Consider the following 13531-nt stretch of genomic DNA (forward strand, 5'->3'; position numbering starts at 1 on the left):
AAACAAGAATCACTTCGTTAATAGCATAGTCCAAACCCACAATGAACTCTCACAATCAAAGTTTAAATCAAAGAATTATCACAATTCAAATCAAATAACCAAGAGTATTTAAACTCCCGAGTCGTTCTCCCTAGGAATTGCAATGAAGTGTCCTATTATTGGCTATGAGGGAATTGAGGTTGTGATTGCAAGTGACAAGAAAATTAAAAGGCAAGAAAGTAAATAAGCATGCAAGGGAATTAAAGCTCAAAGCAAGTAAATTAAAAATGGAATGCAAGTGGCAAAAAGTAGGAACTCTTAGCAAGGATTGGGAGTTAAGGATTCCTATCATAATCATAGACCACAAACATGATAATTGCTAAGAATTTATCCCAATTAGTCTATCCTAACATCGAGAATAAGTCAAAAGAGCATAATTGATCTCAATCCACAAGTCCTAATCAACTCACTAATTAACTTAGTGAAAGATTTGCGTTAGTGGAAACCAAACTAACTAACAATCCTAATCATAACATCGAATGGACATCTATGATTCAAGGTCACCTAATTATCCAATTCCAAGCCAAGAGTGTGAAAAACTAGGCAAAAGCTAAAAGAGACATTCTATCAAACACCTAACATGCATAAAAGGGAAAATATCATAAATTGCAATAAAAATAAATTCTATAACTACCAATTGGAATAAAATGATAATAACAACTCAAACAAGCATTAAAGAGAGATAAAATATCAAAATTGCATTAAATGAAATTAAAAGTAACAAGAGTGTTCATAAACTAGAAATGACAAAATTGAGGAAATAACAAAAGAAATGAAGATGATCAAGACAAGAAAGCAAGAAACATAAATGAAACTACATTAAAACAAGAATTAAATGCTGAAATTAGAGAGAAAGTAAACTAAAAAATCCTAATTCTAGAGAGAAGGGGGAGCTTCTCTCTCTAGAAAACTAACTAAAACATATAAAAACCTAAACCTAAGTGCTCCTCCCTTCATCCCTCTTCAATTTGGCTTGAAATAGCTTCAGAAATAAGTTGGATTGGATTTTGGGGGCCCAGAAATTGCTGCCAGTGAGTTGCAATTAATGAGGTCACGTGTCAGGACGTGTGCGAACGCATAGGTGTGTGCGTACGCACACATGCTATTTTCTAACTTGTGCGTACGCACACTTAGACTTATGTCCACTATAGCAAATTGTATATCATTTTGAAGCCTCGGACGTTAGCTTTCCAATGCCACTGAAACTGCCTCATTTGAACCTCTGTAGCTCAAGTTATGATCAATTTTGTACTGAGAGGTCAGGACTGGCAACTTTACAAATCCTTCATTTCTTGAATTCTTCCACTTTGCATGCTTTACTTCCACTTCTTCAAGCCATTCTTGCCTTCAAAACCTTAAATCACTCAAACAAATATATCAAGACATCGAATGAGAGAAAAGTGAATTAAAATTAGCAATTTAAGCATGAAAAGCATGTTTTTCACAATTTAGCACAATTAGGAAAAAATTCACAAAAGCATGCTATTTCAATGGATAAGTGCAAGAAAAGTTTAATGAAATCTACCCAAATAGAGCAAATAAATACCATAAAATGTGGATTCATCACTAGTCTTTCATTAGGATTTGAGTAGGACGTGTGGATTAGAGTCAATTGCACCCACTTGACTTTCCTTCATAGTTAGAGGTTAACTAAGTGGAGCAATAGACAATTCTTGTCGCAATTGATGATGATAATGAGGATAGGAATTCCAATTCTCACCCCTAGCCAAGGTTTTTACATTGATTGATTGTTATTCATCCTTGTTAGCTTGATATTTTAGCTTCCTTATTTCGATTGCTAGTTGTTCATTTCATTGATTTCTAGTTGTTTACTTTTCTTGCACTCAACCCCTAAAACCCCAAGGAACCCCTAACCAATAATATTCACACTTTCCTGCAACTCCTAGGGAAAAAAACCCGAGATTCTACTCTCGGTTATTGATTTTATTGTTGTGATACACTTTCTAACTTTGACTAGAGGATAGATTGTTGGTTTAGACTATGCTTACAACGAAACTCTTTTGTGAAAATTCCTAACCGACATTTATCCCACATCAAGTTTTGGCGCCATTACCGGGGAGTTGCATATGTGTGCTATGTTATTGGTTGGTGTAAATATGTTCATATGTGAATAGTTGCATTTTCCTTGGTTGTTTGCTAGTTTGGTTATTAGTTAGGATTCATCTTTAGTAGCATTTAGTAGTTACTTTGCTTAGTGTATTTTGTTGTCATGAGCTCTATATTTCTATCATTGAATGACGCGTTCATTGCCGGACCCGAGCTTAGCTTCATTTGATCTGGAAATTGAAAGGACTTTATCACACATTAGGCAAGCTTGGCGTTGGTTAGCCTTTAGAGGTGGTGAAGGGGTTTTCGCTAATTCACCAACCTTATCTAAGGTTGAATCCGAAGCGTCATTTGAGGAAGGAACTATCTACTCTTCTATTGATACTATTAATATCTCTTCCATTGATTTAGGTACCGATACTATGGCCACTCCTAGAAAAATTACTCTCAAGGAGGCGGGAGCTCCGGATTTTACTCTTCAACCATTTCAAGTGCGTCATCCGAATTTGAATGCCGATTTTGAGCTAAAGATCGGGTTGATTAATCTACTTCCTAAGTTCCATGGTCTATCCGCTCAAGATCCCATCAAGCACCTTAGAGACTTTCAAATGGCTTGTTCAACTACTAGGCGGTATGGTGCGGATGAGGTTGCTATTTGGTTATATGCCTTCCCATTTTTTCTTGAGATAAGAGCTAAAGAATGGTTCTATACTCAATCCGAGGAGGTTGTCACTAATTGGGATTTGCTTAGAAGAGAATTTCTGGATAAGTTCTTTCCGCCAGAGGTGATGGATAGGTTGAGAAAAGAGATCTCATGTATCATTCAAGGTGACTCAGAAATTCTCTTTGAGTATTGGGAACGCTTTAGAAAACTCCTTGATTCATGACCTCATCACATGATTGACGATTTGGTATTTATTAGTTATTTTTTTCAAGGCATGAAGTCACAAGATAAGATCCTTTTGGATGCTTCGAGTAATGGCTCTTTAACAAAGTACAAAACAGCGGAGGAAGCATGGCAACTCATTGCCAATCTAGCCGAATCTACCCAACATGCAAGGCAAAGAAACAATCATCCAAGGGCCATCAATGAAGTTTCCTCTAATGAGTTCGCCCTTACCAAGACCTTAGAGGAAATGACTACCATTCTCAAGCAAATCCACCTTAATCAATAACAACCTCCTACATAACAACAATGCCAACAAATAGTCCCTCAAAGAATATGTGGAATTTGTACTTGTTACTCTCATTATACTGATGAATGTCCACAACCCCAAGGGACAATACCTTGGTAGCCACCAATGCTTACATCAACCGTTCCAACCAAGGCCCTTATCAACAAGGGGGTAATTATAACAAAGGGTGACAAAACTAAGGTTGGCAAGAGAACTCAAACCATACCACAACCAACAAAACCAATCCTTCCAACCACAAAACCAAGGCCAAAGATACCAACCTCCAAATCAAAGATAAACCCAAATGCCATAAATCACCCAACTACAAGTTTCTCAAATCACCTACCCTTCTTCTTCCTCCAACCAAGCTCCCATGGATTACTCTTCGCACTATTCTTCAAGGAAAACGAGAGCTCCAAACCATACTTCACTCTACCCTTCCTGCACTCACCTTTACCCTCCAAGAGTTTATATCCCGTATGGCTCCACCTTCTACCAATAACCAAAGCACCTTCCAACCTTCAAGCTCAAGTTCACTTCCCTCTCAACCATTGCCCAACCCAAAGGGTAGCATCAATGCTATCTCTTTAAAGTCCGGCACCATACTACAAGAGAGAAGCTCCAAGGAATCAAAGGCGAAGGAGGCTACTATTGATGAAGACATTGTTGAAGGGGAGGATGTAGAAGATGAGGAAGAGGTACAAGAAGTTATTGAAGAGGAAGTTGCTCAAGCTAGGGAACGTGGCTCCAAGGAAGAAGATGTCTTGAAAGAGCCCATGCCAATCCCATTTCCTACTTTGGCAAAGAGGACTAAAAGGAAAGTGGAGCTAGATCCCAAGATGGTGGATATCTTTAAAAAGGTTGAGGTAACCATTATCCTTTTTGATGCTATTCACCAAGTTCCTAAGTATGCTAAGTTTTTAAAAGATTTGTTCATGAACAAGGAAAATATTAATGAATTAGAAACTATTACTTTGGGTAGCTCAATTTCTACTTTGATGGGTGCTATACCAGAGAAATGTGGTGATCTTGGTCCTTGCTTAGTTTGTTGCACTATAGATGATGCTGAATTTGTAGATTGTATGTGTGATCTTGGTGCTTGTGTGAGCATTATGCCTTTGTCTGTTTACAATGAATTGGACCTTCCACCATTGAAAAGGTCGGCAGCTCATTTTGTTTTAACCGACAAGAGCATTATTTCTGTGGCCGGTATTGCTGTGGATGTCTTACTAAGCATTATGGGATTGGCCTTTCCAATTGATTTTTACATCCTAGAGATGCCTCCTAATGACTTCGGAAAGCCGTCATCCATTCTATTAGGGAGGCCTTTCTTGAAGACTTCTAGGTTTAAGCTTGATGCATTTTCGAGCACTTACTCTTTTGAGATTGATGGTAGAACCGTGAGCTTCAATTTGGATGAGACTATGAAACATCCGCCGGTGGACCGTTCTATCTTTCGGTGTGATTTGATTAATGAAGTTGTAGTTGAGATCCACCATGAGACTCCTCATAAGATGAGTATGAGTAAAGGTCTAAGTATGGGGAAGAATTATGACTGTGATGTGGACTTCTCACCACCTCCACTATTACAAGAAGACTCTATTGAAGGGTTGCAACCTTTTTCTCTCTAATTGAAGTATGCCTTATTGGAGGAAGATGAGGTAATTGAGTCAGAAGAAGTGAATACTAATGTAGACTTCAACCAGCCTCCTAAATTTGATTTGTTTGACAATGAAGAAGGCTTAGAGGGGGTTGATGAAGGGTGTCTACAAAATGTTGACGTGGACTTTACCCAACCACCCAAATTAATTTGATTGATGATGAGAAAGAGTTAGAGAAGGTGGATGAAGTAGAGCAACAAAATGTTTATAAAGAAGATTCAAACCACCAAGAAATGAAGGTCCTCATGCAAGAATGTAGAAGAACAAATTCACCCCAAGAGAAAATTGAGTGGGTGACAATTTCACCAAGGAGCTTCATAGGCCCATATCAATATGCTATCTTGAAAATGGATTTTCAACTTCAAGCCCTTCTTGGAGTGCTACATGGTGAGCAAATGAATGTTGAGCGGCAAGGAGCTTCAAGGTCCATCAAACAAGCCAAATCAACATTTGAGGTCCAAGCATGGTGCAAGGAAGAGATAAGGGGACTCCAAGGTGTGGTAGGGTATCTCAATGGGAATTCAAGAGTTGAGCCATCCACACGGAATCATAAGGATCACCAAGAAGAAGTTCTTGAAGAATTAGCGAACCTCGCCTTGAATTCTGAAGAACTTGTGAAGGCCACACATAGGTGGAGACTCAAGAAGAAATGGAAGCATAGACTGCCATAACAAGAGCTCATTGACCGTCCAACTTAAGAACGTTAAAGAAAAGTGCTAAGTAGAAGACACCCCACCATGGTATGATCTTCCTTGTTCATAGCTTGTTTTACTTTGTTCTCCTTTCTTTGGTTGAATTGCTTGAGTTTGTTTAGATCTATTTGAATTTTGAGTGTTTGATAAGGTTTTCATTGTTGTTAGTTTGACTAGTTTGCCTACTTTGAATAGTGTCATTACATTTTAGATGTTTCAGTGCTCTTTAGATTGCTTAGATGCTGGTTTTGTGCTTTAATTTCCTTTTCTTAAAAAAAAAGAGGCATCTCACGCGTGCGCGTCCCTGATATGTACGCGTGACCCACCATCCGAGAATGGTGTGGAAAGGGTACTGCTACATGGTGTCAAAACAGAGAGTTGTGATGGTACCATGTGGGTGGGGTGCTAGGCACATAACCCACCCCATGCGTATGCGTAGCTGACGCGTATACATCATCTAATCTTTTTCTCACCCACGCATGTGCGTAAGCGACTCGTACACGTCACTGGGATACTACTGCTGCACGGTTCAGAAAACAGAGAGTTGTAATAAAACTATGCGGGTGTTGTGCGAAGAGCACGATGCACCCCCACGCGTACGCGTCACTCCCTCCTTCTGCTTTCCACGCATGTGCGTGGACGACGCACACGCATCCCTATTTTCTGCACCCTTCCATGCGTACGCGTGGTTGACACATCCGCGTCGCTTCCCTACCCCCAATTCTTTCTTCTTTCTTCTTTCCTTCTTTCTTCTTTCTCCTTCCTTCTTTTCTCCTTTCCATCTCTTCCCCTCCTCTTCTAAAAATTTTACTTCTCCCCTACCCTCTTTCTACTTTTCTTTTTCTTGTTACATGTGTTTACCTTTTTATTATTAATTGCTATTTAGTTTGTTATTTGTAGATAGTTCATCTTTTTTATCTTCTTGGCTTGTTATTTTCCCATGGGTGTTGGTTATTTCATACTCAATTTTTGAGAATCCAATAGATTGCTTTGGTGGCTTTTATTGCATGGTGGTGCACGAAATTGTGATGTCCAGGCTCGAACAATCCCTGGTAATGGCTCCAAAGCTTGGTGCTTTGATCTTAATTCATAATTGTCACAACTTCGATACAACTAACCAGCAAGTGCACTGGGTCGTCCAAGTAATACCTTACGTGAGTAAGGGTCGAATCCCACGGAGATTGTTGGTATGAAGCAAGCTATGGTCACCTTGTAAATCTCAGTCAGGCAGATATAAAGTGATAATGGTGTTTTCGAATATGATATAATAAAATAGGGATAGAGATACTTATGTAAATCATTGGTAGGAATTTCAGATAAGCGAATGGAGGTGCTTTTCGTTCCTCTGAACCTCTGCTTTCCTGCTATCTTCATCCAGTCAGTCTTACTCCTTTCCATGGCTGGCTTTATGCAAGGGCATCACCGTTGTCAGTGGCTACATCCCCTCCTCTCAGTGAATAATATGCTCACGCACCCTGTCACGGCACGGCTATTCATCTGTCGGTTCTCGATCATGCTGGAATAGGATTCACCCTCCTTTTGCGTCTGTCACTAACGCCCAACAATCGCGAGTTTGAAGCTCGTCACAGTCATTCAATCATTGAATCCTACTCGGAATACCACAGACAAGGTTTAGACTTTTCGGATTCTCTTGAATGCCGCCATCATTCTAGCTTATGCCACGAAGATTCCGGTTAGGAGATCTAAGAGATACTCATTCTAGCTTAATTCATGTAGAACAGAAGTGTTTGTCAGGCACGCGTTCATAAAGGAGAAGGATGATGAGTGTCACACATAATCATCACCTTCATCACGTTCTTGGGTGCGAATGGATATCTTAGAAGCGAAATAAGAAGAATTGAATAGAAAACAGTAGTACTTTGCATTAATCTTTGAGGAACAGCAGAGCTCCACACCTTAATCTATGGAGTGTAGAAACTCTACCGTATGAAAATACATAAGTGAAGGTCCAGGCATGGCCGAGATGGCCAGCCCCCTAAAACGTGATCAATAGTCTCCTAAGATGAACAATGGATTAAAACTGAGACCAAAGATGGTCAAAAAGACTAGTAAAGGGTCCTATTTATAATAAACTAGCTACTAGGGTTTACATGAGTAAGTAATTGATGCATAAATCCACTTCCTGGGCCCACTTGGTGTATGTTTGGGCTGAGCTGAAGTGTAGCACGTGCAGAGGCCATTTATGGAGTTGAACGCCAGTTTCTGTGCCAGTTTGGGCGTTCAACTCTGGTTTTGGATCCTTATCTGGCGCTGGACGCCAGATTTGGGAAGAAGGCTGGCGTTGAACGCCAGTTTACGTCGTCAATTCTTGGCCAAAGTATGGACTATTATATATTGCTGGAAAGCCCTGGATGTCTACTTTCCAACGCAATTGGAAGCGCGCCATTTCGAGTTCTGTAGCTCCAGAAAATTCACTTTGAGTTCAGGGAGGTCAGAATCCAACAGCATCAGCAGTCCTTCTTCAACCTCTGAATCTGATTTCTGCTCAAGTCCCTCAATTTCAGTCAGAAAATACCTGAAATCACAGAAAAACACACAAACTCATAGTAAAGTCCAGAAATGTGAATTTAACATAAAAACTAAGGAAAATATCCCTAAAAGTAACTAGATCCTACTAAAAACATACTAAAAACAATGCCAAAAAGCGTATAAATTATCCGCTCATCACAACACCAAACTTAAATTGTTGCTTGTCCCCAAGCAACTGAAAATCAAACAGGATAAAAAGAAGAGAATATACTATAAATTCCAAACTATCAATAAAACATAGCTCCAATCATATGAGCGGGACTTATAGCTTTTTGCCTCTTGAATAGTTTTGGCATCTCACTTTATCCATTGAAGTTTAGAATGATTGGCATCTATAGGAACTTCAGATTTCGAATAGTGTTATTGACTCTCCTAGTTCAGTATGATGATTCTTGAACACAGCTTCTTTATGAGTCTTGGCCGTGGCCCTAAGCACTTTGTTTTCCAGTATTACCACCGGATACATAAATGCCACAGACACATAATTGGGTGAACCTTTTCAGATTGTGACTCAGCTTTGCTAAAGTCCCCAATTAGAGGTGTCCAGGGTTCTTAAGCACACTCTTCTTTTGCTTTGGACCTTGACTTTAACCGCTCAGTCTCAAGTTTTCACTTGACACCTACACGCCACAAGCACATGGTTAGGGACAGCTTGGTTTAGCCGCTTAGACCAGGATTTTATTCCTTTAGGCCCTCCTATCCACTGATGCTCAAAGCCTTGGGATCCTTTTTATTTGCCCTTGCCTTTTGGTTTTAAGGGTTATTGGCTTTTTCTGCTTTCTTTTTCTTTTACTTTTCTTTTTTTTTTCGCCTATTTTTTTCTTTTTTCTTCTTTTTTTTTTCTGCAAGCTTTGTTCTTTGCTGCTTTTTCTTGCTTCAAGAATCATTTTTATGATTTTTCAGATTATCAAATAACATGTCTCCTAGTCATCATTCTTTCAAGAGCCAACATATTTAACATTCTTAAACAACAACTTCAAAAGACATATGCACTGTTCAAGCATACATTCAGAAAACAAGAAGCATTGTCACCACATCAATATAATTAAATTAAGTTCAAAGATAAATTCGAAACTCATGTACTTCTTGTTCTTTTGAATTAAAACATTTTTCATTTAAGAGAGGTGATGGATTCATAGGACATTCATATCTTTAAGACAAAGTTACTAACTACTAATGATCATGTAGTGAAGACACAAACATAGATAAGCACGTAACATAGAAAACGAAAAACAGAAGAAATAAGAACAAGGAATGAATCCACCTTAGTGATGGTGGCGTTTCCTTCTTGAGGAACCAATGATGTCCTTGAGCTCTTCTATGTCTCTTCCTTGCCTTTGTTGCTCCTCCCTCATTGCTTTTTGATCTTCTCTTATTTCATGAAGCATGATGGAGTGCTCTTGATGTTCCACCCTTAATTGTCCCATATTGGAACTTAATTCTCCTAGGGAGGTGTTGATTTGCTCCCAATAATTTTGTGGAGGAAAGTGCATTTGAGGCATCTCAGGGATCTCATGGAAATGAGCTTCTTGCGCCTCTTGAGCTCCATGACTGGGCTCTCTTGCTTGCTCCATCTTTTTTTAGTGATGGGCTTGTCCTCTTTGATGAGGATATCTCCCTCTATGTCAATCCCAGCTGAATTGCATAGGTGGCAAATGAGGTGAGGAAAGGCTAACCTTGCCATAGTGGAGGACTTGTCAGCCACCTTGTAGAGTTCTTGAGGTATAATCTCATGAACTTCCACCTCTTCTCCAATCATGATGCTATGGATCATGATGGCCCGGTCTATAGTAACTTCAGACCGGTTGCTAGTGGGAATGATTGAGCATTGAATAAACTCCAACCATCCTCTAGCTATAGGCTTGAGGTCCAATCTTCTTAGTTGAACCGGCTTGCCTTTGGAGTCAATCTTCCATTGAGCTCCTTCTACACATATGTCCATAAGGACTTGGTCCAACCTTTGATCAAAGTTGACTCTCCTTGTGTAGGGGCGTGCGTTCTCTTCCATGTATGGTAAGTTGAACGCCAACCTCACATTCTCCGGACTAAAATCTAAGTATTTCCCCCGAACCATTGTAACATAGTTCTTTGGATCCGGGTTCTTACTTTGATCATGGTTCTTGGTGATCCATGCATTGGCATAGAACTCTTGAGCCATTAGGATGCCGACTTGTTGGATGGGATTTGTTAGAACTTCCCAACCTCTTCTTTGAATTTCATGTCGGATCTCCAGATACTCATTTCTTTTGAGTTTGAAAGGGACCTCAGGGATCACCTTCTTCTTGGCCACAACGTCATAGAAGTGGTCTTGATGGGCTTTGGAGATGAACCTTTCCATCTCCCATGACTCGGATGTGGAAGCTTTTGTCTTCCCTTTCCCTCTTCTAGAGGATTCTCCGGTCTTAGATTCCATCAATGGTAATGGAAAAACAAAAAAGCTATGCTTTTACCACACCAAACTTAGAATATTGCTCGCCCTCGAGCAATAAACAAAAGAATAGAAGAAGAAGAAGAAGAAATATGGAGAGGGAGAGGGAAATGTGGTTTCGGCAAAGAGGAGTGTAGAGGGGTGTGTTGTGTGAATTTGAAGAAGAATGGAGGGCTTTATATAGGGTAGGGAGGTGGGGTATTGGTTCGGCCATATGGGTGGGTTTGGGTGGGAAATTGGTTTTGAATTTTGAAGGTAGGTGGAGTTTATAAGGTAGGTTTATTGGGAAGAGTGGGTGGATGTGAGTGGTGAAGAGGTGATGGGGAAGAGAGTTTTGAGGTGATTGGTGAAGGGTTTTTGGGGAAGAGTGTTTATGGGGTTGTGTGAAAGAGAGTGGTGAGAAGAAGTGAGTGGAGGTAGGTGGGGATCCTGTGGGGTCCACAGATCCTGAGTGGATCCTGTGGGGTCCACATATCCTGAGGTGTTCAAGGATTTACATCCCTGCACCCATTAGGCATGTAAAAATGCCTTTGTACCCAACTCTGGGCGTTCAGCGCCAGGTTGGTGGCCATTTTGGGCGTTCAATGCCCATTTGTGTGCCATTTCTGGCGTTGAACGCCAGAACCATGCCTGTTCTGGCGTTCAGCGCCCAGAAGCTGCCCATTTTGGGCGTTCAGTGCCAGAACCATGCTCTGTTCTAGTGCTGAACGCCAGACAGATGCTCCTCCAGGGTGTGATTTTTCTTCTGCTGTTTTTTATTCCGTTTTCAATTTTTCTATTTATTTTGTGACTCCTCATGATCATGAACCTAAGAAAACACAAAAAACAATAAAAATAAGAATTAGATAAACATTGGGTTGCCTCCCAACAAGCGCTTCTTTAATGTCAATAGCTTGACAGTGGGCTCTCATGGAGCCTCACAGATGTGCAGAGCTTTGTTGAAACTCTCCAACACCAAACTTAGAGTTTGGATATGGGAGTTCAACACCAAACTTAGAGTTTGGTTGTGGCCTCCCAACACCAAACTTAGAGTTTGACTGTGGGGGCTCTGGTTGACTCTGCTTTGAGAGAAGCTTTTTCTGCTTCCTCTCCATGGTTGCAGAGGGAGATCCTTGGGTTTTGAATACAAGGGAGTTCTCATTCCATTGAAGGACTATTTCACCTCTGTCAATATCAATCACAGCTCTTGCTGTGGCCAGGAAAGGTCTTCCTAGGATGATGGATTCATCCTCTTCATTTCCAGTATCCAGGACTATGAAATCAGTAGGTATGTAAAGGCCCTCAACCTTTACTAATACATCTTCTACTTGTCCATAAGCCTGTTTTCTTGAGCTGTCTGCCATCTCTAGTGAGATTTTAGCAGCTTGCACCCCATAGATTCCCAGTTTCTCTATTACAGAGAGGGGCATGAGGTTTATTCCTGAACCAAGGTCACACAGAGCCTTAAAGATCATGGTGCCTATGGTACAGAGTATTATGAACTTTCCAGGATCCTGTCTCTTCTGAGGCAATGTCAGTTGATCCAGATCACTTAGTTCATTGATGAACAAGGGAGGTTCAACTTCCCAAGTATCAATGCCAAATAATTTGGCATTCAGCTTCATGATTGCACCAAGAAACTTGGCAGTTTGCTCTTCTGTAACATCCTCATTCTCTTCTGAAGAGGAATACTCATCAGAGCTCATGAAGGGTATAAGGAGGTTCAATGGAATCTCTATGGTCTCTAGATGAGCCTCAGAGTCCTTTGGTTCCTCAGAGGGAAGCTCCTTATTGATCACTGGACGTCCCAGGAGGTCTTCCTCCTTGGGATTCACGTCCTCTCCTCTCCTCACAGGTTCGGCCATGGCGCTTATGTCAATGGCCTTGCACTCTCCTTTTGGGTTCTCTTCTGTATTGCTTGGGAGAGTACTAGGAGGGATTTCAGTGATCCTTTTACTCAGCTGGCCCACTTGTGCTTCCAGATTTCTAATGGAAGACCTTGTTTCATTCATGAAACTTACAGTGGCCTTAGATAGATCAGAGACTAGATTTGCTAAATTAGAAGCATTTTGTTCAGAGTTCTCTGTCTGTTGCTGAGTTGATGATGGAAAAGGCTTGCTATTGCTAAACCTGTTTCTTCCACCATTATTAAAGCCTTGTTGGGGCTTTTGATCCTTCCATGAGAAATTTGGATGATTTCTCCATGTTGAGTTATAGGTGTTTCCATAAGGTTCACCTAAGTAATTCACCTCTGCTATTGCAGGGTTCTCAGGATCATAGGCTTCTTCTTCAGAAGATGCCTCTTGAGTACTGTTGGATGCAGCTTGCATTCCATGCAGACTCTGAGAGATCATATTGACTTGCTGAGTCAATATTTTATTCTGAGCCAATATGGCATTCAGAGTATCAACCTCAAGAACTCCCTTCTTCATAGGCGTCCCATTATTCACAGGATTCCTTTCAGAAGTGTACATGAACTGGTTATTAGCAACCATGTCAATGAGTTCTTGAGCTTCTGCAGGCGTTTTCTTTAGGTGAATGGATCCACCTGCAGAAGTGTCCAGTGACATCTTTGATAGCTCAGATAAACCATCATAGAATATATCCAGGATGGTCCATTCTGAAAGCATGTCAGAAGGACACTTTTTGGTCAACTGTTTGTATCTTTCCCAAGCTTCATAGAGGGATTCACCTTCTTTCTGTCTGAAGGTTTGAACATCAGCTCTAAGCTTGCTCAGCTTTTGAGGAGGAAAGTACTTGGCTAAGAAAGCCGTGACCAGCTTATCCCAAGAGTTCAGGCTGTCTTTGGGTTGAGAATCCAACCATAATCTAGCTCTGTCTCTTACAGCAAAAGGGAAAAGTATGAGCCTGTAGACTTCAGGATCTACTCCATTAGTCTTAACAGTATCACATATCTGCAAGAATTCAGTTAAGAACTGA

General features: G+C 40.6%; 1 protein-coding gene and 1 non-coding gene across 2 annotated transcripts; both read left to right on the forward strand.

The window, feature by feature from the left end:
- The first annotated feature begins 3760 nt into the window (after positions 1-3760).
- Positions 3761-4912, forward strand: LOC148576418 (uncharacterized). Its single transcript, XM_088502719.1, has 2 exons — positions 3761-4188; positions 4264-4912. Exons 1-2 carry the CDS (start codon positions 3761-3763, stop codon positions 4910-4912), a joined length of 1077 nt encoding a protein of 358 aa, XP_088358845.1.
- Positions 4913-13215: 8303 nt separating this feature from the next.
- On the forward strand, positions 13216-13323 carry LOC148576419 (small nucleolar RNA R71). The gene has a single exon (XR_015903214.1). It is a non-coding gene; the product is annotated as a small nucleolar RNA R71 (small nucleolar RNA).
- The last annotated feature ends 208 nt before the right edge of the window (positions 13324-13531 follow it).

Source organism: Arachis ipaensis, chromosome B1, assembly GCF_059453495.1.
Source record: "Arachis ipaensis isolate K30076 ecotype BB chromosome B1, ASM5945349v1, whole genome shotgun sequence".
Classification (NCBI taxonomy): domain Eukaryota; kingdom Viridiplantae; phylum Streptophyta; class Magnoliopsida; order Fabales; family Fabaceae; genus Arachis; species Arachis ipaensis.

Bases quoted from the DNA above. Each gene is read 5' to 3' on its own strand.
- LOC148576418 (XM_088502719.1), top strand. From the start codon at position 3,761: ATGGCTCCACCTTCTACCAATAACCAAAGCACCTTCCAACCTTCAAGC. The intron at 4,189-4,263 runs GTATGCTAAGTT...TACTTTGGGTAG, and splicing joins GCTATTCACCAAGTTCCTAA to CTCAATTTCTACTTTGATGG.